Source organism: Neopsephotus bourkii, unplaced genomic scaffold (genome assembly GCF_033783945.1).
Source record: "Neopsephotus bourkii isolate Nb327-2 ecotype Australia unplaced genomic scaffold, CSIRO-AGI_Nbou_v1 NB_198, whole genome shotgun sequence".
Lineage (NCBI taxonomy): Eukaryota > Metazoa > Chordata > Aves > Psittaciformes > Psittacidae > Neopsephotus > Neopsephotus bourkii.
Genome location: NW_026900711.1, coordinates 21317 through 44799, shown reverse-complemented (window position 1 = coordinate 44799; position 23483 = coordinate 21317). Strand labels below are relative to the sequence as shown.

General features: G+C 51.6%; 1 protein-coding gene across 3 annotated transcripts in view; it reads right to left on the bottom strand.

The window, feature by feature from the left end:
* Positions 1-20410, bottom strand: part of ARHGAP39 (Rho GTPase activating protein 39) — a 118701-nt gene extending 98291 nt beyond the window's left edge. For all 3 annotated transcript variants that reach the window (XM_061344268.1, XM_061344270.1, XM_061344269.1), the window contains exon 1: positions 20325-20410. In XM_061344268.1, coding sequence (XP_061200252.1) covers positions 20325-20335 — 11 coding nt within the window. In that variant the 5' untranslated portion in view covers positions 20336-20410. The remainder of the gene's footprint in view (positions 1-20324) is intronic.
* Positions 20411-23483: the final 3073 nt, after the last annotated feature.

Sequence of the window (23483 nt, the reverse complement as noted above, 5' to 3'; positions counted from 1 at the left end):
CAAGCGGGATGTTATTCCACAGAGGCTGTCAGAGGGCATCGCCATGGGAAGGTTCTTAACCTGCCACACCACTGGGCCCATTCAAAGACCCCAAAAAGCTTCCTGGGGTTACAGAGTGGCAGTGCTTTGCTGGCAGAAAGCCTGCGTGCATGCTACCGCAGCGCTGCTTTGATGGAGCAGCGACTCACACCAGCAGCTATTGTGTGCCCAAGCTCGATGGTAAAGCCTTTAATCCACTAATACCACCCTAAAAAAAACACATCTATATATTTAGGAGCCTGCTTTCAAATGACAAAGGCAGGCAGGTCCCTTGAACCTGAACAGCACGATAAGTGGAATCAGCCAGACCTGCAATTTGCTCCTTGATTAGATCCCTGGAGCAGAGCAACGCAGCGGGGAAAATTAGTCAAATCATCACCCAGACACTACTTAGCAACTAGAAGGAAACAGTGTCTGGTTGGTGCCTTTCAGGATAAGCAACCTTCATGGAATCAGACAATGGTTTGGGTTGGAAGGGACCTTAAAGCTCATCCAGCTCCAACCCCGTGCCATGGGCAGGGACACCTTCCACTAGAGCAGGATGCTCCAAGCCCCTGTGTCCAACCTGGCCTTGAGCACTGCCAGGGATGGGGCAGCCACAGCTTCTCCCTTGTCCAAAGCCCCTCCAGGGTTTTGTAGGCAAACCTGACCATGCTATTGTATGGGGCTGGGGAATGACAGTTGTTATTTAAGCATGGAGAAGACCTTGACTTCAAAACTGGCTTTGCCTGTCTTGCACAGTGCGGGTTTCGGGTGATGCTCCCACCCCTGGCTATCAAAGTGCTCTTTGTGCACACCTCTCCCACAGTGCAGCAGAAACATTCACCACCAGAAACCAAAGCCTGAACCGCTCGGGATGCTCTCCAAGGGAGTTCATGTCAAGTGTCTATGGAGAAAGCATGTAGTCAGCTTGACATTGGCTATACAGAGGATGGATTGGGCTCCGAGATGTTTGAGAGGAAAGCCTATCTAACGCGGATGCAATCAAAGAACATACTCCTTAGAAAAGCAAGATGAAATATGGACAAGTAGGTGCTGCCAGCCAACAGTGAAAGGCAAAATGATGTAAAAAGGCTATGCTGGAAAGAGAAGCCAGGAAACCCCCACTTTGAAGTCGTGACACAGTCAGAAGTCCCAACTGCTCTGCTCTACTTTCACTCGAGCCTTGTACCAAACCCTGGCCTCAGCTCCTTTCCTTGACTTGCTTCTCAATACCAAGCAACACCTTCAAATCCCTCAACATTCCCCCTCTGCTCAGTTCAGCCTTTCTGGGCATTAATTGCTCAGAGGCACATCAGAGCTGAAGGAATTCTGCCATCTCAAAGTCAATGATCCGTGCTTTTAAAAGCCACGGTCGCAAATTGCAGTTAAAAATGTGGCAAGATGAGCAGAGAAGAGGAATTTCTTAAACATCAAGGGTGGGTTTTTTGCTAGCCCGTTTATAATTGATTGCTACTTAGGCTGATAAATGGCTCTAGGACTGAAGAGCTGGAACCAGAGACAAGCTGAAGACGTGCTTGTTCCCCAATAACCAGGCAAGGCTGGAATTTGAGGTGGACAGGACAAGGGCAGACAGCCATTGAGATGCATCCTGAAGCAAAAGCCCCCAGATCATCCTGCCCACTCCTCTGTTTTCCTCTTTGCACTTGAAACATGAAAAACCCCAAGCCCCACAGTGGCTTTACATAGGAACAAACACGATTACACACCATTAACAGCCCCAGTACCATGCGAGCACCAGTAAGCAGCTCCATGATGGTCCAGCCATCACTCTAAGAGCACTCTGTGTGTCTGCAGGAATTTAGTTATAAAGCATTTTCTTCTTCCTCCTTCCTTGCACAGTGGACACAGAACACAACAGTTTAAGTGGCAAATCAATACAGGGAGCTCTAAACCCCCAAATCGGGTTACAGCTGCATTAGACACTTTCGTGCACTGTGGCTCATGAAGTATTGAGTATTTTCAATTCCCCTTCTTCCTCCTTCTCTGGCTGCCATAGAAGAGCTCCTGAGTCAGATGGAAAAACCTGCTCCAAACATTTCCACCCTACAAAGCACTTTTAAGGCTTTTCCTTCTTTTTAGCTGATAAAGGAAGATTTGTGAGCAATAAGTGAACCTGAAAGGGCAGAAAGCGCATCACACAAATGGGTTGACCAAGTTTGGAAGAGCTTGCATTTAACATCTCTACTCCGTTTATCCCAAGGAATACAAAGAAGAGGCATCCCTTAGGAACAGATTTCAATACAGTGGATTAAAGGGGATAGAAGCTAGGGCAACAATACAGCTAAACTGGAGCTCCTTCCTCCAGGTTAAGAGCTGAGCTCATCAGCACCATCAAGTTGCCTGGCTTAGGAAGGTAAATTTGGGCTCAGCTCCCCAGGAACCATAAAAGCACCAGCTGGAAGGTGCAGGTTGGAGTCTACCAACAAAGCAGTTCAAGCTGTATGTCATGATGTGTCTCCTCTTCCTCCATCCCACATCTCACGTTAGCAGGCACCTGATACCCACAAACACGTCTTTGCTCTCCCTAGAAACCTACTGGGTTTTGAAGCCTTATGAATAGTATGAGAAGAGATTTCAAAGTACCAATACACTGGATTTACCTTTGTTTAATATACAGAGGCTCCTTGGAACCCATCCCACCCCTTTCCTCCTTTAAGGGATGCATTTGGAGCTGCCCTGCCATTTCCCAGCCTGTAAAGCAAAAGGAATGCTTGGAAGACGACGGCTAAGAGATGAGATCCCCCACACTTTGTCATTTCTATTTCTGTGTCCTGCCACGCTTGGATTCTATCTCGAGTTCTTTGTGTCTTTTGATCTTCTGTATCAAATGGATTGCTGCATTAAGGCTTCATTATCTTCCCAAGCCAAAAATACTCCAAGCATCGCAATAGCTCTGCTCTGAAAGGCAGCACTTAGCCTTCAGGAGGAGAGACTTTCACAAGAAGAAAGCAGCATATTCAGCTACAAGCAACATCAGGAGGGCTTTGTTTTAATCTCCCTCCTCCACTGATGCTGATCAGGGTCTGCAACCAAGGCAGCGAGAGCAGAACCCAACTTGAAATGAGTTCTACCTTGTCTACCTTTCATCCGTTTTGCCTTTGCAATTAAAAGTAAAGGCAAATTAATGCTGTGCATCACTTCCAAGTGTTCAATAGAATCATGGCACTGCTTAGGTTGGAAAAGGCCTTTCAGATCATGGAATGGTTTGGGTTGGAAGGGACCTTAAAGCCCATCCAGCTCCAACCCCTGCCACAGACAGGGACCCCTTCCACTGGAGCAGGGTGCTCCAAGCCCCTGTGTCCAACCTGGCCTTGAGCACTGCCAGGGATGGGGCAGCCACAGCTTCTCTGGGCACCCTGTGCCAGTGCCTCAGCACCCTCACAAAGCTTGGACAGGGCCCTCTAGATCCTACCATGTCAAGCAACTATCCAGGACAGCCATTCTAAGCTCATCTATTTCTGCACTGCTTACCCAAATACCCTCAAGGCATCCCATGACAACAATCTCTAACTTCAACCCCCCTCCCTCAAAAAAAGCCAGGAGAGACATTAAATCCTCCCTATATCCTGCCTGAATTAAGTTTTCCTGGAATATATCTCATGTTCCCCTTTTTCCCTGTTGTATCCACATGCTTTCTCTCCGAGTTGCATCAAAGACATAAAAGCATCACATTAAACACACAGATCATCCAAGAACCCAGCAGCCACTTAGGAAATTAACTTCTGCCCATGCCCTCATCACCACCACATCCAAAGTCACTGTTTCCTTAGCCTGCACTTCCCTTCATTCCTTATCACTATCAAAAAGCCTCTACGTCCTCTTGCTGCACGCAACTCTGATGCATACCCTGGAGCATCCTCTCCTTCCTTCACATCCACTTTGCTTCTTCCTACTTCGTGTCTGTCTGCATTAACACTACATTTCCCCCCACATTTCTACTTGGCCAATCCACCCTGACATCCCCTTGTCCCTATTACTTACTACCTAGATAAGGTTTAAGCTGTTTATTGTGCATTCCTTTCTTACCTTCTACTTGCTGACAAGGGTTTTGTAGCCCTCTTGCATGTTTGTGCCTTTATATTCACTCTTCTTAGGGATTTATTAGAAAGAAACTACGATTTCCTGACTCTGCATGGATGCTGCTCAAGTCAAAACAGGTTTAAAGCTTCACGTAGCCTTGGGTTTACATTAAGTTAAACCCAGTTAACCATCAGAAAACCAGCTCAAACAGCCACATCTCACCTTAAATGTGCCATGGACAGATGTTCTCAGAGTTTCATAGCCCAGGGAGGACAGGTTTTAATTGACTGCCATTGATCCCTGCTGTTCATCGCATCTTGTCTTCCAGCAGCCAATTCCTCCTCTTCCCAGCAAAAGGGTTCATGTTATAACAAGCCTGGGATGCTTAACAGCATGAAAGACTCTCTGGATATCCTTCTGAATGCTATCAACCAAGTTACTTTGGCCATAACTTCGTTAGAGGTGCTAGTTCGCATCCACACTAGAGTTGCTAAGGGGGAAGGGAAGATCTCCTTCAACCTTGTGGAGGGAGCTCTGCCTTTGCCTCTCATAAAGGCTGGCTTTAAAAGCCAGGAGATAACCCAGCCTTTACATAGCTCCGGGATAAAGATCTTCCAAGAGGCTACTCACAGAAGAACATAGCAATTATATTTCAGCAAAGAGTAGGACTAAAGCATCACTTAGGGAATGGGAAAATAAAGGATATTTAGCAATATTTAACATCGGAATATTTAAACCATTAGGAGATGTTCACCTCAAAGATATTTAAGTTCAGATGCTCCCAACACAGCCAAGTACTAGAGCTTTGCTGAGAGCCCCCTGCCATCACTCACAAACCCCTTTGAGCACCCTGCTCCAGTGGAAGGTGCCCCTGGCCATCACAGAGGGTTGGAACTTGATGAGCTTTAAGGTCCCTTCCCACCTAAACCATTCTATGATTGAATGACGTTGATTCTATGACTCAGTGGGGTTGGAACTGGATGATCTTTAAAGGTCCTTTCCCACCCAAACCATTCCATGATTCAATGATTCTCTGATAAAGTCAAGGACCCAGAGCTGCAATTCCTATGTCCCGACCTCCCAGGAGCACAGAACATGATGACAACATCCCCTGTCAGGAGATGGGATACTGGGCTAGCAAACCTTTGCTCCAGCTCACCATAAACAACCCTTTTCACCTCCTTTCCCCCCTCAGCTCATGCCTGAGCCCAAGCCTAAAACATTATACTCCCAAACAGATGAAGTGGTTTCACGCCAGTCAAGATTCCAAGCCAAATGTAGCTCAGGAATGATGCTCCTGGCCCTTCACACGTATGATCCCACAGAGAGGTGTGGGAATCACAGCTAAAAAGCAGCTGATACTACCCCAGGTCCCCACTTTATTCCCTGTTTCAAGGGGCTGAGTTCCTTTTGGGGTGGATGGATGGCTTCAGGACACCAAACCTCAAAGGTCTGAGTTCCTTCTGGGGTGGATGGATGGCTTCAGGACACCAAACCTCAAGGGGCTGAGTTCCTTTTGGGGTGCATGGATGGCTTCAGGACACCAAACCTCAAAGGGTTGAGTTCCTTTTGGGGTGGATGGATGGCTTCAGGACACCAAACCTCAAGGGGCTGAGTTCCTTTTGGGGTGGATGGATGGCTTCAGGGTACCAAACCTCAGAGTTTGAAGGCCTCCATGACGCAATTCTGCAGCAAATCACAACTGAAGCAAGGGTTTTTTGGGGGGTTTAGCTGTGAAATCCTGCAATCTAAGCAAGCTGCATACCATAATGACATACATTCACTTGAGGACCAAGCTAACATAGCTGGGAGTCATTAATTTCAGTTTTGGTATCTTAACATGGTACCAATGCCTCTTAATAATCACGATCAACAGATGGCCAAATAACTTCTAGCATTTCAAATCGCTGGCTAAACCCCATTGGATGTCTGCTTGTAAAACAATCAGTGCAGGGGGAATGAAGTAGAACTGCCCCAAATATGCCTAAATTCAGTGCTATGTCCTCGAGATGAAGACACACACAGGCACCTCCTCACTTTGGGGTAAATCCTGCATGCCCGTACTCAGACCTGCAGGTCAGCACTGTGAGCGTTGACTTGAAGTTGTCAATATAGTGAAGGATCAAGGGAAATAAAACAATATTCTAGAGCAAAGACAGTGTTTTTGCTAAAAAAACACATCCTGCTGCTAGGCAAGAAACCAGCAGCCACACAAAACTGAGCTGAATGAGTGGAGACAAGGTGAAAGCAGGGATGTGACAGACACCAAAGGCAAAGGCCCACCTTGGGGTAGGATGCAAAAATGCTGAGAACCATGGGATGGTTTGGGTTGGAAGAGACGTTAAAGCCCATCCAGCTCCAACCCCTGCCACAGGCAGGGACCCCTTCCACTAGAGCAGGGTACTCCAAGCCCCTGTGTCCAACCTGGCCTTGAGCACTGCCAGGGATGAGGCAGCCACAGCTTCTCCATTCAACCCCTTCCAGTGTTCCATCACCCTCATGGTAAAGAACTTCTTCCCAGCATCCCATCTCTTAGCTCTTCCCTCTTCCAGTTGGAGCCGTTCCTCCTCATCCCATCCCTGCATTCCTTGTCCCAAGCCCCTCTCCAGGTTTCCTGCAGCCCCTTCAGGCACTGGAGCTGCTCTAAGGTCTCCCCTTCAGGAGCCTTCTCTTCTCCAGGCTGCCCCAGCCCAGCTCTCTCAGCCTGGCTCCAGAGCAGAGCTGCTCCAGCATCTCCATGGCCTCCGCCAGAGTCTCTCCAACAGCTCCACGTCCCTCTTGTGTTGTGGGCCCCACGCAGTGCTCCAGGCAATCCCAAGGGTTAATGATCTCTACCCTACCGGAGAGTCTGAAACGGATTGCGAGCAGAGAAAGCAGCACTCGGATCACTGTTCTGTGGGTGGAGATACATGAATCATCAATAACCTTTAATTACTTCAATGTGCAGATCTGCAGTAGCCTCTGTCGGTCCATTTCCCAAGCTGACAGATTCTCCAGGATGAATCCAATGCCAGGACATCTGTTCATGGCACCAGTTTACCAAACACACCGCTCTAGCCTCAATTTTCCCTATTTAGGCATTTTGCACCTTCCATGTCTGAGAAAGGGGACAAAGAAGGGAATCAGAATTCAAGGCTTAACTATTTGGGCTTGTTCAGCCTGGAGAAAGCCCCTTGAGGGGAGACCTTAGAGCATCTCCAGTGACTAAATGACTACTGGAACTGCTTGCAACTGGATGAGCTTTAAGGTCCTTTCCAACCCAAACCATTCCATGATTGTCTCTTCAGTGAATGTCCTGGGTTGTTCTTCAAGGTTTGTTCTAAGCAAATGGAGGGGTCTGGATCCATTTGAATCCTTTTAGCAATAGGGAAAAATACAAAAATCCGTGTACTTTTGGATACTCCTGGCATATGTCTCTCCATCTGCACTCGGAGCACGTGGATAACGTGGCTAAAAAACACACTTGCAGATAACGCTGTATAAATTTTCCCCCTGTGCAGTGGAAATATCATTCATTAAGACTTTAAAATAGGGGAACAAACACAGCCTTTCTGGGGTTTAGTTTTAAAGGGAGACTGACACACAAAGCAAGTCTACTTGGGTACTATAGGTAAGTCTTGGGTCTGGCAGTGTAACTGCATGCTTCAAAGCACCCTATACCAGTGCCTGGGGGCAAGGCTTTAGAATGGAAGCAGTTAGCTTCCATGCGTTAGCTTGGAGACCTGCAAGCATTATGTGTAACTGTCCATATAGTTGATAATGAAAGAAAACCGTTTCATTTTGGCACCCTGGCGTGAGATGCTACAAGGCAGATACAGGGGCTGAGCCTAAGAGTTGTCCCCTCTGTTTCACATCCCGCTGTGAGCAATCACAGAACAGTTTGGGTTGGAAAGGACCTTAAAGCTCACCCAGTTCCAAGCAGTTCCAGTAGCTCCCTTAGGCACTGGAGCTGCTCTCAGGTCTCCCCTTCAGGAGCCTTCACTTCTCCAGGCTGCCCCAGCCCAGCTCTCTCAGCCTGGCTCCAGAGCAGAGCTGCTCCAGCCCTCACAGCATCTCCATGGCCTTGCTCCAGCAGCTCCACGTCCCTCTCGTGTTGGAGGCCACAGAGCTGGATGCAGTATTCCAGATGGGAGTAACAGCCATGAATGCTCACAATGCACCTATCAGCACTGACCCCATGGAATGAGGCAGCCAAAGCGAGACGAATACAACCTGTGGCTTACAGGTCTGGACCAGATGCTTCCTACATAGAGGAGCATCAGACAACAGCGGGTTCTGCTGCCAGACCTGTTCCTCCTGCACACCAAGCCTGGCTTCTAGCAAGGCTCTATGTTAGGTTTCCTGTTTTGATGTCATCTCCTCAGATGCCAACCTGGGGATGAAGGAACAATGCAGTGGGGGGAAACAGGGCTTATTTCATGTTCCTCCCATAGCTCTCTCCACACAAGCCCTCCCCAACCTCCTTATCTGCTCTAAGTCATGCCTGGGAACATGGTTGGCTGTTTTCAACCTCCAGTACCAAACCCTACATTTTGACACTGTTAAGAACTCATAGGAAAGCCCCTTTTGTCAAGGCTCAGCTTGAAGCCCAACAGTAGAACACGTTCTGGGTAAGGCAGGCATTGCACCTTCTCAATAACCCCAATTCATACACTCAGAACAAGTCCCCTCTTCCTACAGAACTCATTCCCACCTTTGTCTCTGATGGAAAACCCTGTCCAAGCATCTTCTCCCTTCCAGCTGAAGAAGAAAGGTGCAGTGCTTAGGTGAGCACAAGCCTGACAGCAAAATAATTGCTGCAGAGGCACTTGTCACGGTTTGAAGCTCGAGGCACATTACTCACCTTGAGCAAAAGGCCTAGAGAACTTCCTGTTAGATAAGGCAAAAACATAGATAAACCAGAAAACGTCCTAAAGCGTTCTCCAAACCACTTTTCCTTCCCATGGAGGGTTACTTGTTGAGCACGTGCTGCACCTACATCCCTATATCTGATGCACAGCCAGGCTGCAACATGAATCCCTCAAGGTGACATTCAGGAGGTGGTCGATCTGCAGAACTGGAAAGGGGAAAAGAAAAAGCTCTAAAAGAAAGCAATGCTGATGGATTCATTTGCAATTTTGCCTCACAGAGTCAACAGCATCCATTGGAAATGGCACAGAAGGTGGAAGTAGGGAAGCAAATGCTCTCTGCAGCCTTGGATGAGGCTGGGGGGGAACGAGAGTCTTTTTAAGCTGAAATTAGCAAAATAAAGAGCTCCTTATAGGCTTTTGATGCCCCACTGCATCAAGCCACACTCATAGTGATGCTACTCTGATCCTTGTATCATCTACATGGGAGGCTCCAAGACAGCAATGCCAAGACCTTCACCCCAGGCAAGCCCATCATGCAGAGGTCCTCACCCACACGCAGCACAGACTGCATCAGGAAACTCCACTGGGGTCCAGAACCTCTGAGTTCTGCACCAGAGCTGGAATGCCACTGGGAGAGCTCAGAGCACGAGAAGGGGAAACAGGCAGAAAGAGGCCTTTGGGGGTGGTTGCTCCAACAGTCCCAGTGCATAATTCTGGATGGAGACCCTTCCAAACTGTTGCCTGCCAATGCTTAAGAGGGGCTTATAAGGAAGATAGGGACAGACCTTTGAGCAGGGCCTGGAGTGATAGGACAAAGCAGCATGGTTTTAACCTGCCAGAAGGGAGACTGAGCTGAGCTCTTAGGCAGAAGCTCTTCCCTGTGAGGGTGCTGAGGCGCTGGCACAGGGTGCCCAGAGAAGCTGTGGCTGCCCCATCCCTGGCAGTGCTCAAGGCCAGGTTGGACACAGGGGCTTGGAGCACCCTGCTCCAGTGGAAGGGGTCCCTGTACATTGAACTGGATGAGCTTTAAGGTCCCTTCCAACCCAAACCATTCTATATACTGCCATGAAGGAGAAAGGCAAGAAACCCAATCAGGATGTTGCAAAGGGGTTTCAAACCACTGAGACCTCAGCATCCTTCCTGCCTCGGATAGAAAACTGCAGTAAGAAGAAAGCTTACCATGGGGATGGCTCCTTTAGCTGTTCAGCTGTGGATGTCCTTGACTCCAGCAACCTCTTGCTCTCCTCCTCATGCTCCCTTCCCCACACAGCCACTGGATTGAACCCCAGCAAAGGCCAAAACATGATCCCAACTCCACTAAAACACCCCAAGCAGCCAGCAGCAGCAGTCAAAGGTAGCCAAACGGATGCAAAGCAGCGAGTCCAAGTCCAGCAGCCTCAGCAAACAACCTGCTTTATTCTCATTCCACCCAAATCCCATTGCTTTCCTAGGAAGAAAACCACATGCCTCGCCAAGAGCCTGCTGATCCGGTCAGAGATGCGCGTAGCACAAATTCCTCATCTCCTCTGCTCCCAACAGGCATTATTCTCCTTGTTTGTCTTTTCCTTTTTCCTTTTAATTCTTCCCAAATGCTCCTGACCACAGGAAATGCTGCCAGAGTCAGAGGAGTCTGTGGTTTTGCTGTATCCTCACTATTAAAGCCTTGGCCACTGCAGTACATGGAGAAGGTTCTATAGGATTTACTCCTGTCCCAGCCTTTGAGGGGCTGTGGATTCACGGATGCACCCACGTTAGATTAAAGGCAGCAAAGCAGCTTATGAAGCAGAAACAGCAGCAGCCAGGAAGCCAACTTCAGGACTCAGAAAGTACTTAAGAGGCAGCTTAATTACTAATAAAACCGATGATACATCTGCACATCCTCCAGAGCTTGAGCCGCGTTCCCCGCGGTGAGTAATCCAACAGATGGACACCAAGAACCAACCCAACCCAACCCAACGCAGGCAGAACCAAAGGAAGCAAAACAGGCTCTTCAAGAAGCAGCACTCTGCCTTTCGAGCCCAAACTCCATGTCTCAGCACACTGCTGTTGCTGCTTCATTCCTAGGCTTTTAAAGGACTTAGACTTCAAAGAGGGATGATTCGGTCTAAACAACCTGGGTTCACTTAGGGTCATGCACTGGTTTGGGTCGGAAGGGCTCTTAAAGCTTAGGGACACCTTCCACTAGAGCAGATTGCTCCAAGCCCCATCCAACCTGGCCTTGCAAGTTGGATATAAGGGAGAACTTCTTATCTCCAACCTAAATCTGCCCTGTTTCAATCTGAACCCATCACCCCTTGTCCTATCGCTACAACCCCTGACGAAGCATCCCTTCCCATCACCCTTGCAGCCCCCTTCAGACTCAGGTAATCTCAATCCTACCCTTCTTTCCACACCCCCCTATTGCCCATCCTTCTCTCCTGGAAGGGACTGCAGTCACTCAGTGGTGGCACTCTGCCACCCAGTGCAATGACCTCTCCCAAGCACGCATGAAGCGCTCGCAGGCTTGCAAGAAACACCATGGAAAGATCAATAAAGGCCATAAAGCTCCAGCTCCAGCTGCCTGTACATGGGGAAACGCTTGGGTTTCCAAGCACGCTGCCTCTGGAAGCCATTTACGTTCAGGGAAGATCGATAGGAAGGCAACGAGGCAGACAGGGAGATGTCACCACCTCGGGAAGAGGCAGCCCAGAAGCTGCGTGCATCCGATGGGAGCAGGAATGGACCAGACATGGGTGATTTCTATAGGGGCCACACCACATAGAATCATAGAATAGTTAGGGTTGGAAAGGACCTTAAGATCATCCAGTTCCAACCCCCTGCCATGGGCAGGGACACCTCGCTCTAAACCATATCACCCAAGGCCTTGTCCAACCTGGCCTTGAACACTGCCAGGGATGGAGCATTCACAACCTCCTTGGACAACCTATTCCAGTGCCTCACTACCCTAGGACAGCACTGAGCTTCGACTGTGACGTGTTGCTGTGCTGCTTGGTGGAGACAGCGTGGTCAGAACCAGTTATGGGGAAGCGAGCAGAGATCAGAGTCCAGTGGGATTTTACTGCATGGCTATGGAAAACATCAAGGTCTCTTCCCGTTGTAGAGCAGGGATGGCATCAGCGTTGGAAGAGAAGGTTCTGGGGAGGCCTGGGAGCAGCTCCAGTGCCTAAAGGGGCTGCAGGAAACGTGGAGAGGGGCTTGGGACAAGGGCCTGTAGGGACAGGCCAAGGGGAATGGCTTGAACCTGCCCGAGGGGAGACTGAGCTGAGCTCTTAGGCAGAAGCTCTTCCCTGTGAGGGTGCTGAGGCGCTGGCACAGGGTGCCCAGAGAAGCTGTGGCTGCCCCATCCCTGGCAGTGCTCAAGGCCAGGTTGGACACAGGGGCTTGGAGCACCCTGCTCTAGTGGAAGGGGTCCCTGTACATTGAACTGGATGAGCTTTAAGCTCCCTTCCAACCCAAACCCCTCCCCACACACATGCACAGTGCTCCCATCCTACAGCCAGGTCAGAAACTCTAAGTTCCGATGCTGCGTTTTTACCCAGTACATCCTGAGGTTTCTCCTCCAAATTACAACCCCCCAGTCCCTACACAGGGCACCACAAAAGAGGAGACTTCAAACCACCTTTAGGTCCAACACTGGTCCAAGCCTGGCTAAGTCACTGGTGGCCACGAGAGGAGTCAACCCCCTGCCATCCTCCCTCTATGCCACATTCCAGCCCAGTTATCACTTATCCCTGCTCCTTACACCTCCCCTTCATCCCAGCAAGGGCATTCTTCACAGTCAAACTGTGTTTTAAAGAGTCAGCAAACTTCAACAACAGCCAGAAGTCAATCTCTGCTCTACGGCTGATACATAACCTCCAATCACTGTTCAACCCAGGAACAAACCCTTGCAGGATCACCCTGTCTGTAAAATACAATAAGCAAAGCCTCCTCGCCCTCTGACAGCCTATTTCAGGCCTCATTGGCTGCGAGTTTTATGAGATGTTAATCAACAATCAGAAATTTCCACATCTTTCGCTGCAGGACGAGTGGTTTCTGCTCTCAGAATTACACCCCTGGGTCACCACACGTCACAGTTCACGAGTCCCCTCTCCCCATTCCCATCTCCTTCCCATTTAGAGTTTAAAAACACTTTAATAAGTTGAAAACAGTGGTTTTAATGTGATTTTTCATTTCATTTTCCATTAGAAAACGCAGAGATGGATGGGGATCTCCACTTGCCTGCTCATCAGCTGCGATGGTGCTCATGCAATGTCATACAAGGGTTTGGGGTGGAAAGAGCCTTAAAGCTCATCCAGCTCCAACCCCAACACCCTCCACTGGAGCAGCTTGCTCCAAGCCCCTGTGTCCAACCTGGCCTTGAGCACTGCCAGGGATGGGGCAGCCACAGCTTCCATAGGCACCCTGTGCCAGTGTCCCCATATCCTCACAGGGAAGAGCTTCTTCCTTATCTCCAACCTGAACTTCCCCTGTTTCAGTCTGAACCCATCACCCCTTGTCCTGTCACTGCACTCCCTGATGAAGAGTCCCTCTCCAGCATCCTTGTAGCCCCCTTCAGACACTGGAAGCTGCTCTGAGGTCTCCACGCAGCTTCTCTGCTCCAGGCTGAACAGCCCCAACGTTCTCAGCCTGGCTCCATGCAGGAGCTGCTCCAGCCCCCTAAAGCCACAGCGATGCGTTTGACCCCTTAAGAATCAGCCCTCCATAAGGACTGCCTCTTGCAGGGCTGTTTGTGAGAACATTTAAAGGGCAGGAAGAGCCCCAGCAGCAAGAGGAAGAGAATAAACCCAGTCACCAGCTCTATTAAGGTCAGAGAAACAGCGAAGGATGAAGAACCAGAGACACGAGGCTCTCCCGTTGCAACAGCTCAGTGGGGTTCCTTCACTTCCAGCCAGGGGCTGGGAAGAGCAAAGCAGCTCCGAGGGAGCAGGTCCAGGAGGAATTCCAAGGGCACGGTGCAGATGCTGAGTGCTCCACTTCTTCCCCCCAGCACCTGGAGGACGTCCATCCCTCCTCGCTCGTGCCTTGGGATTAAAACCAGCCAGCCTGGATCAGATGCCGAGTGGGAAAAGAGCAGGATTGCACCGGACAGGCTTCTTTTTGAGAGGAGGAAGAGGAAAGGTCTCTTCCTTTCCAGCTTCAATGCGTTATCTAGAGCATGTAAGGGAATAATCACTGGAGCAAGAAAGCAGGATGCGAAGCATCGCTGTTGAGGAGAGGAAGAAATGAGTTGCTCTGGAGGGAAGAGGTCATGGTGACATTTGCAGCGCTCTTCAGCAAGCAGCCAGGATGACGTTCTTGCTCATATTTATTGTCTGGCCTAAGCCTGTTTAAAGCAGCATCCCATAAAAACACTGCTGTGCAGGGGCACTGGGCACAGGCAAGCCCCCAGACCTGACACAGGATGATGTATGGTCCATCCCTGCGGAGCCAAGCCCCTCCATGGAGCTGCTGCAGTGTCAGGAACTTGCAGCCCTATAACATTATCCATCACTTTTAGTCCTGGCATCAGCCCAGCCCCTGCAGGCTGGGGTTTATTGGGTGCTTTCATTAAAGGTTGTTGGGTTTTGTTTGTTTCAAACTCTATATCCGTAGAATCATGGAACTGTTTGTGTTGGAAGGGACCTGAAAGCTCATCCAGTTCCAGCCCCTGCTCAACCCAGTTCCAACCTAAACCTCCTTTGTTTCACCTTAAACCCATCGCCCCTTGCATCAAGTTCCCAAGTTACCAAAAGTGAACCAAAGCCTTCATCTTTCAGAAGAGGAACAACACACCACAAGGCTCTGGGCTTAATACAAGCTGATTGCCAGCATGGTACGAGGGTTTGAGCCTTGCCCAAACCAGTCTCACACCAAGACTCCTGAGACACGATGTCTGCTATCTAGATTATAGCTTACCTGGAAGCTTCACCCAGAAGAACTTGCCCTGGGTCTCCAGCTTCAGCAGCCTGAGGAGTCAGAGCAGCCTGACCCAGGAGAAATAATGGGCAGGTCACTTGATCCGGGCAAGGAGAAGCCACATTGGGATGTTCCTAGAACAGGGATTTAGGGAGCGGCTCCTTGGTCACCATCTAAAGCAATGACTTTGCAGGGGAAGTCATCTACACCAACACGCTGCATGCTTGCACAGCTCAGGACTTCACACATCCCAGGTGACAACACCATGGGGTGGCACGAATCGATGGCGTGAAGCTTAAAGACTTGGTTGAGACCAAAGCAGGTCACGTCCAAATCCACCTGGATCCACCTAATTCCTTGGGATAGCTCCTCACAAAGCTTTAAACAAGCACAGAGATAACTCCCTCCCTGGGGTTCTACCCAAGGGAACCAGGCTCATCTTTAAAAGGACCTTTTACACTATGAGGGTGCTGAGACACTGGCACAGGGTGCCCAGAGAAGCTGTGGCTGCCCCATCCCCAAGGCCAGGTTGGACACAGGGGCTTGGAGCAAGCTGCTCCAGTGGAAGGGGTCCCTGCCCATGGCATGGGGTTGGAACTGGATGAGCTTTAAGGTCCCTTTCAGCCCAACCCATTCCATGATACAGTGATGCTGCCAGAACCAGCTTCAGGATTTTGGGATATATATATATATATATATAGGGATGTACAAACAGGCTGGTGGGGCTGCCCCCCATCTTCCCAGGTTTTTTAATGTGGATGATCAGCCACAGAAACAGGGAATCAAACCAACCATGCACCAGATCGTGGCAGAGCAGCTCTGCCCTTGTGCAGGGCATACCCAGGAGATCTCCTCTCAAACTGACCATGGTTGATATTTCCCTATGCAAGCCATGTATTCCATAAAATACTCTGTTTTGTATTGTTATCTTGGAAGAATGTGGGATTCATCTCCATTACCTAAAATGTAGGGCTTCCAGACAACTAATTGACAGGTTGGAGAATCTTTCTCAACCATCAGGTCTAGGCCCTATATTCCTGCTTCAAGATCTAGTTATCTTACCACCCATATAGTTAGGACTACAATCAAGGACCCAGATTCCCAGTACAGGCTAGAAGAATGATTTCCTTTTAAATCAGAATGAAAAGCCATCTTTGCCATGTACACAACCTGTATCACCTCTCTGCTCCCATGCTGCCACGTTTGGTAGGGTACGTGAACCTATCTCCATTAACCTTCATAAAGATGGGGCAGAGAACACCCAGTGCCACTGTTAAACAGGTACCTAGGACTAACCATCAAACCCACTTTGTGGTTGCAGCCATGGTAGGAAGTGGCTCCTGTCACCAATCATAGAATCATGGAATGGGTTGGGTTGGAAGGGACCTTAAAGCTCATCCAGCTCCAACCCCAACACCTTCCACTAGAGCAGGGTGCTCCAAGCCCCTGTGTCCAACCTGGCCTTGAACACTGCCAGGGATGGGGCAGCCACAGCTTCCATAGGCACCCTGTGCCAGCGCCTCAGCACCCTCACAGGGAAGAGCTTCTGCCTTATCTCCAGCCTGAACTCCCCCTGTTTCAGTCTGAACCCATCACCCCTTGTCCTATCACTGCAGTCCCTATGAAGAGTCCCTCTCCAGCATCCTTGCACCCCCTTCAGACACTGGAAGCTGCTCTGAGGTCTCCACACAGCTTCTCTTCTCCAGGCTGAACAGCCCCAATGTTCTCAGCCTGGCTCCATACAGGAGGTGCTCCAGCCCCTGAGCATCCTCATGGCCTCCTCCTGCATCTTTCAACCACCTTTTATTCAGCTGCAAGCTACGAAGCTCGTGTCCAACCGGCTGCATCTCTGCTCCCTTGGAGCTGTAGCTCAGGGGGGACTGTGGCATTTCTGCTTCTCTTATTAAGGTATTTGATGACCTAATTTAAGCCATGTAGATCACGGAATGAGTTACAGGCTCCTCAGAGGAAGTGAACAATAAGTCACCAACACCCAGCTGCAAGCACCAGTATCCGCACGACCCATTTCATCAGCGGCTCGCTCCCTCCCCTCTTTCTAAGCCACTGGCACATCTTGATGTCTCGCTAGCAGCTCCCTTTGAAGAGCTCCTTTGAAGCCATCTCCAAGCTCCTCTGGGAGAGCTACATGAAGACATGTGGCTCGCAGACAGGCTAGCCCTTGGTTTGGCTTGATCTGCAGCAGGAAGAGCACAGCAACCATGGATTTCAGTGGGAACACCCCCTTGGAAGCATCAGAGAATGAGGGCCTCGACATACACCTTTCTGCCCAAAGCTAGGCACTGAAGTAAGAAGAGCACTGAAACCATCTCTCCCAAGGGTATTCACATAACCCAAGCCATTTGGATTCACATTAAAGACTCAAGTAGACTTGAAAATACAGCCCAGGTACTGCTGGAATGAGCCATCAGCACCTCAAACTCCAGCACAGAGGTAAAGTAACCCATATGGAGTGGACTGGGGGGGTGGAGTTGGAACTGGATGATCTTAAGGTCATTTCCAACCCAAACCATTCCAGGACTCCGAATTTCAGACTGGGAATGTGGCTCTGGATCCACAGAGCACATGGAGCAGCCAACATAGAAGAAGTTACTGGTTGCTGATGGGCAAGGATGCCCAAACCCCCATGGGTCTGTGCTTTGAGGATGGGTAACAGTGGTTGGTGTCTTGTGTCCTCCCTTTTGCACCCATCCTAAGCGATGAGGAAGAAGTGGATGTGTTTTATATGGAAGGGAGAAGCCAAGATGTGTATGGCATGGAACAATGTGGGAAGAGAACTCCAAGAGGGATTTGGAGACCAGTAATGAGCGGGGTCCCTCAGGGACCGGTCTTGTTCAACATCTTCATCGCTGACATGGACAGTGGGATTGAGTGCGCCCTCAGCAAGTTTGCCGATGACACCAAGCTGTGTGGTTCGGTTGCTACGCTGGAGGGAAGGAATGCCATCCAGAGGGACCTTGACACGCTTGTGAGGTGCGCTGATGCCAACCCCATGAAGTTTAACCATGACAAGTGCAAGGTCCTACACCTGGCTCGGAGCAATCCCAGGCACAGCTACAGGCTGGGCAGAGAAGAGATTCAGAGCAGCCCAAGGAGAAGGAGTTCGGGGTGCTGGTCGATGAGAAAATGAACATGAGCCGGCTTCAGTGTGTGCTTGCAGCCCAGAAAGCAACCGTATCCTGGGCTGCATCAAGAAGAGCGTGACCAGCAGGTCGAAGGAGGTGATCCTGCCCCTTTATTCTGCTCTCGTGAGACCTCACTTGGAGTATTGTGTGCAGTTCTGGTGTCCTCAACATAGAAAGTACAAGGATCTGTTGGAACAAGTCCAGAGGAGGCCACGAGGATGCTCAGGGGCTGGAGCAGCTCCTGTATGGAGACAGGCTGAGAACACTGGGGCTGTTCAGCCTGGAGAAGAGAAGCTGCGTGGAGACCTCAGAGCAGCTTCCAGTGTCTGAAGGGGGTCTATAGGGATGCTGGGGATGGACTCTTCATTAGGGACTGTAGTGACAGGACAAGGGGTAATGGGTTAAAACTTAAACAGGGGAAGTTTAGATTGGATCTAAGGAGGGAATTCTTTCCTGTTAGGGTGCTGAGGCACTGGAATGGATGCCCAGGGAGGTTGTGAATGCTCCATCCCTGGCAGTGTTCAAGGCCAGGTTGGACAGAGCCTTGGGTGCCATGGTTTAGTGTGAGGTGTCCCTGCCCATGGCAGGGGGGTTGGAACTGGATGATCCTAAGGCCCTTTCCCACCCCAACTATCCATGATTCCATGATTTATCAGCCACATCTTGCGAGCACAAGCCCAGATCTCCCATCCACCACCGAATTCACACCCCCCCCCCTTCCAAACACCCAATATCAGCCTCCCCCTCCCCAAAAGCAGCAACGAGGCACTTCCCACAGCCAGAGGATGGAGCTGCGAGGGTGTCACCCCCCCCCTCCATCCATCCATCAGCGCCAACGGAACCAGCTCTCAGCAACAGATTTGCAGCAAGGTGCAATCACGCTGGGTTCAAGCATCATGTGATGCATTAACATTCAGCTGCAGCTACCGCCTTCACGGAGGAGATCAGCACCCCCCCAGCCACCCCATGGATGGGAGAAGCCACCCAGTGGGGCACCGAGCCCAGCATCGCATCGCATCGCGCTTGGAGCCTGCTCTGGAGGCACCCAGGAGCGGCGCATCCCTGGTCCAAGCCACCTGATGCTTGCAGGGACCCAAATCCCACCCTCAGCCCCCCCCGAGCTCCCCAAACGTGCTTTGGGAAGCATCCTTAGGGTAGTTGTCAGGTGAGGGAGGCACCGGAGCGCAGTTGATGCGGGTTTCTCTGTAGAGGTCACTCAAGGGTTGGTTCCTGCTCTCACCAAGGAGGGGAGGGAAGAATTCCCCATCCCCATTTCTGCAGCCAGGGAAGCAGCAGAACAGAGCAAGGATAGGGACCCCCCCCCCAAAACAGCGGTTACAGCCCCAATTCCAGCACGAACACCACAACTCCTGCGCTGCTGCAGCCCCATCCCTGCCTGCACCCCCTTCCCAGCGCATCCCTGCATCCACACCCACTGGAATACCACCCTGTCCTCCCCCCCCCCGGCTCCATGCACCCTCCTTCGCTCTGCCACACCTCGCACTTCCATAAAAACCCCTCCCCTGGATGCATCCCATGGAGAGGGATCCAGCCCATGCAATGATCATCCCCCCCCCCTCCATAAAGCATCCATAGGGAGCAGGATGCGATTGCATCCAGCCCTTCCAGAACAGAGCAGAGGGTGGGATCCAGCCCCCCCCATAACCCCCTATGAAGATATAGGATCCAGCCCCCCCCCCCACAGGGAAGGAACCAGGTCCTCCATGGGGAGCAGAATGCGGGATCCAGCCCCCTCCATGGGGAGCCCCCCCTTAAAGGGAAGCCAGGTGGGAAACAGCCTTTCCATAGGGAGCAGAGGGTGGGATCCACCCCCCCCCTTCACCAGCACCCCCTGGAAATTAGGGTGGGGTTGGGATCCACCCCCCCCCCCCCCGCATCCACAGGGAACCAGGAGGGGGGAGCATCTCGACCCCCACCCCCAATGCACCAAAACCGGGGGGGGGAGGGGAATATTCACCCCCCCCATGCACCCACAGCAGCAGGGTGGGGTTGGGCTCCAAAGCTACACCCAGCGGAGCGAAGGGGGATGCTGCTGCCCCCCCCACCATAAGGTCCGTGTCCCCCCCCATATAAACGCAAACAGAACACCCCCTGCCCTCCCCAAAACCACAGACACCCCCAAACTGGGAGGTGTTGGGGGGGCAAACACCCCTCAGAGCCCCTCCAAGGGGGGGCCACCCCCATAACATCTATGGGGGGGCAGATAACCCCCCCCAAGGGTGCTGGGAGGGGGTGGGAGCCGCTTATAACGGGGGGGCTCAGCCCCGCACCCCCGCTTCAGGGGGACCTCAAAGAGTCCAACCCCCCCCCCCGGAGCCCCCCATTGCCCCCCCGCGGTGCCGGTCCTCACCTCTCCGCCATGTTCCCGGCGGTCCTACCGCAGGGCAGCGGCGGTGCTGGCGGCGGCTCCGGTCCCGGTTCGGCCTCCCATGGTCCGTGTGTGTCCCCGCGTACCCCTCCAAGGGCAACCGGACCCGACCCGGACCAGACCGAACCCCCCCCACCCCCCGGGGACCCCCCCCAAAAACCCCGCGGCCGCCCCCCGCCACCGACTGAGGCCGGCGCGCCCGCGCGCGCCGCGTCCCCGCCGTCACCAGCGACAACGGCCAATGGGGAGCGGCGCAAGGGGCGTGGCGTAGCTGGCGGGACACGCCCCCAGCGGCTGTTGAGGCCACGCCCACTTGCCCGAAAAGGGTGAGGAGGGGCGGAAGTAGGCGCAGGGGTTGATGGGAGTTGTAGTTCGGAGGGGGTGCGGAGGGGTGCGGGTGCGCATGCGCGGTGGGGCGCACGCGTGTACACAGCGGGGGGGGTGTTGGCGGTGCACACGCGCGTGCAAGGGCACGTGACGGGGGGCGGGGCACACGTGTGTGCGCGGACACGCGTGTGCATGTGCGCGTGCGTGCGCGGGGCGCGTGCGTACGCAACGCACGCGCGCGTGAGCGCGCAGCCCCCGACGTGCGCGTGCGCGTGCAGCACGCGCTCGCACGCGGACGTGCGTGCACAGTGGACACACGTGTGCACATACGCGTGTCACATGCGCGTGAACACACGTGTGCGCAGGGTGCAGGCGCATCCAAGTGACATACGTCCATGCACACGCGACGCACTCGAGTCTGCTCCCTGTGCATGCAGGTGCTTGTGCACAGCACACACTTTACTGCACATACATGTGCACGCCAGTTACATGTGTAAGCATGTTGAACATTCGTGTTGAACGTTCACACTTGTAAACATGGTGCACATACATGTCCATGCTGCTTACACATGTAAACACAGCACACATGGTGCACATACACACTTTGCACACACATGCATACACTTAGCACATACATGCACATGCAGGACCTTGTGCACAGCACATATGTTACTGCACATACATGTGCACGCCAGTTACATGTGTAAGCATGTTGAACATCCATGTGCATCCAGGTTACAGTTGTAAACACAGTGCACATACTTCTGCAGCCCTTTACACATGTAAACACGGTGCACATACATGTCCATGGTGGTTACACATGTAAACCCAGCACACATGGTGCACATACACACCTCACACACACATGCATACACTTAGCACATACATGCACATGCAGGTGCTTGTACATAGCACACACATTACTGCACATACATGTGCACACCAGTTACATGTGTAAGCATGTTGAACATTCATGTGCATCCAGGTTACACTTATAAACACAGTGCACATACTTCTGCATGCCCTTTAGACGTGTAAACACAGTGCACATACATGTTCATGCTGGTTACACGTGTAAACACAGCACACATGGTACACATACACACCTCGCACACACATGCATACACTTAGCACATACATGCACACTGTGTGCCTGTCTACTGTGCACTCGCACATGTATGTGTACACATGAAGACATGTTTGTGTAGATGCAACTGCATGTAAACCACACACAAGTACACAGTGCACACATGTGTGTGCACACACGTGTGTGCAAGCAAATGCTCAAGCCCGGCATGCAGCCATGTGCACACACGTGTGCGTGCAGCACACTGCACATGGAGCCAGTTTGCTCACATGGTCTGTGTGTGGACATGTGTTCACATTGGGCATATATGTGTGCATGTGTTGCATGCACATGAACACACGTGTGTGCACAAGAGTGCAAACACATGTTTGGTACATGCGTGTACACACTGCACAGACACACGTGCACCCGATGTAAAGGGTGCCCTGGAGCTTTGTACCCCTGCACACAGCACACGCTTCCGTGCACATGTGCTCATACATGGTGTACTGTGCACACAAGCACTCATGCTTTTGCACAGTGTGCAAACACATGTGGTACGTGTGCATGTACTCACCGCACACACGCGTGTGCAGCCAATGCTAGGAGTGCCCTGGAGCACTGTACATGGACACACTTCAGCACACATACATGTTCACACCAGTCACCATGGTGCATATTCATGTGCGTGCTCGTTACACATGTAAACACGTTTCACACACACATGCCCACCAGTTTCATGTGCAGACACTGCACACGTGTTGCACATACACACCTTGCACATCCGCGCATGCGTTGTGCTGTACACAGCCTGCACACACGCTGGCACATACATGCACACCATGTGCGTGTCTATGTGCACTCACATGCACACGTATGTGCAGACATAGCACACGTGTGTTACCTACACGCACCAGGTGGACACATACACACAGACTACCTGAACACACGCTGGCACATACATGCACACCATGTGCATGTCTATGTGCACTCACATGCACATGTATGTGCAGACATAGCACACACGTGTGTTATCTACATGCACCAGGTGGACACATATGCACAGACTACCTAAACATACATGAGGTGCCCAGTGCCCATGTATGTCCATATGCACACAAGTATGACTGTACAACATGTTGAACGCATGTACATATGTACACACGGCACATACATGTGCACAAAGACATGTGCCTGCAGACTGGTCCTGGTCCCTCCCATTCCCATTCCCATCCCTGGCACTGGGATGGGTTGGGATAAGGACCCGAGACCAAGGCAGGACCATGCCTGGCTCCCAACTTGGGGTCCCAGCTCCCATTTGTCCCCTCCAGTCTAAACCTTCCTTTACCACCCCAGATTCACCTCAGTTAATCCGTTTCCCATCACCTTGCTCCTTATGATCCATTGGATGTTTCCTAACTGGGATGCACCTCTTCATGTGTAACGGGGGGCACCCGAATCATGGAATGGGTTGGGCTGGAAGGGACCTTAAAGCTCATCCAGTTCAATGTACAGGGACCCCTTCCACTAGAGCAGGGTGCTCCAAGCCCCTGTGTCCAACCTGGCCTTGAGCACTGCCAGGGATGGGGCAGCCACAGCTTCTCTGGGCACCCTGTGCCAGCGCCTCAGCACCCTCACAGGGAAGAGCTTCTGCCTAAGAGCTCAGCTCAGTCTCCCCTCGGGCAGGTTCAAGCCATTCCCCTTGGCCTGGCCCTACAGGCCCTTGTCCCAAGCCCCTCTCCAGGTTC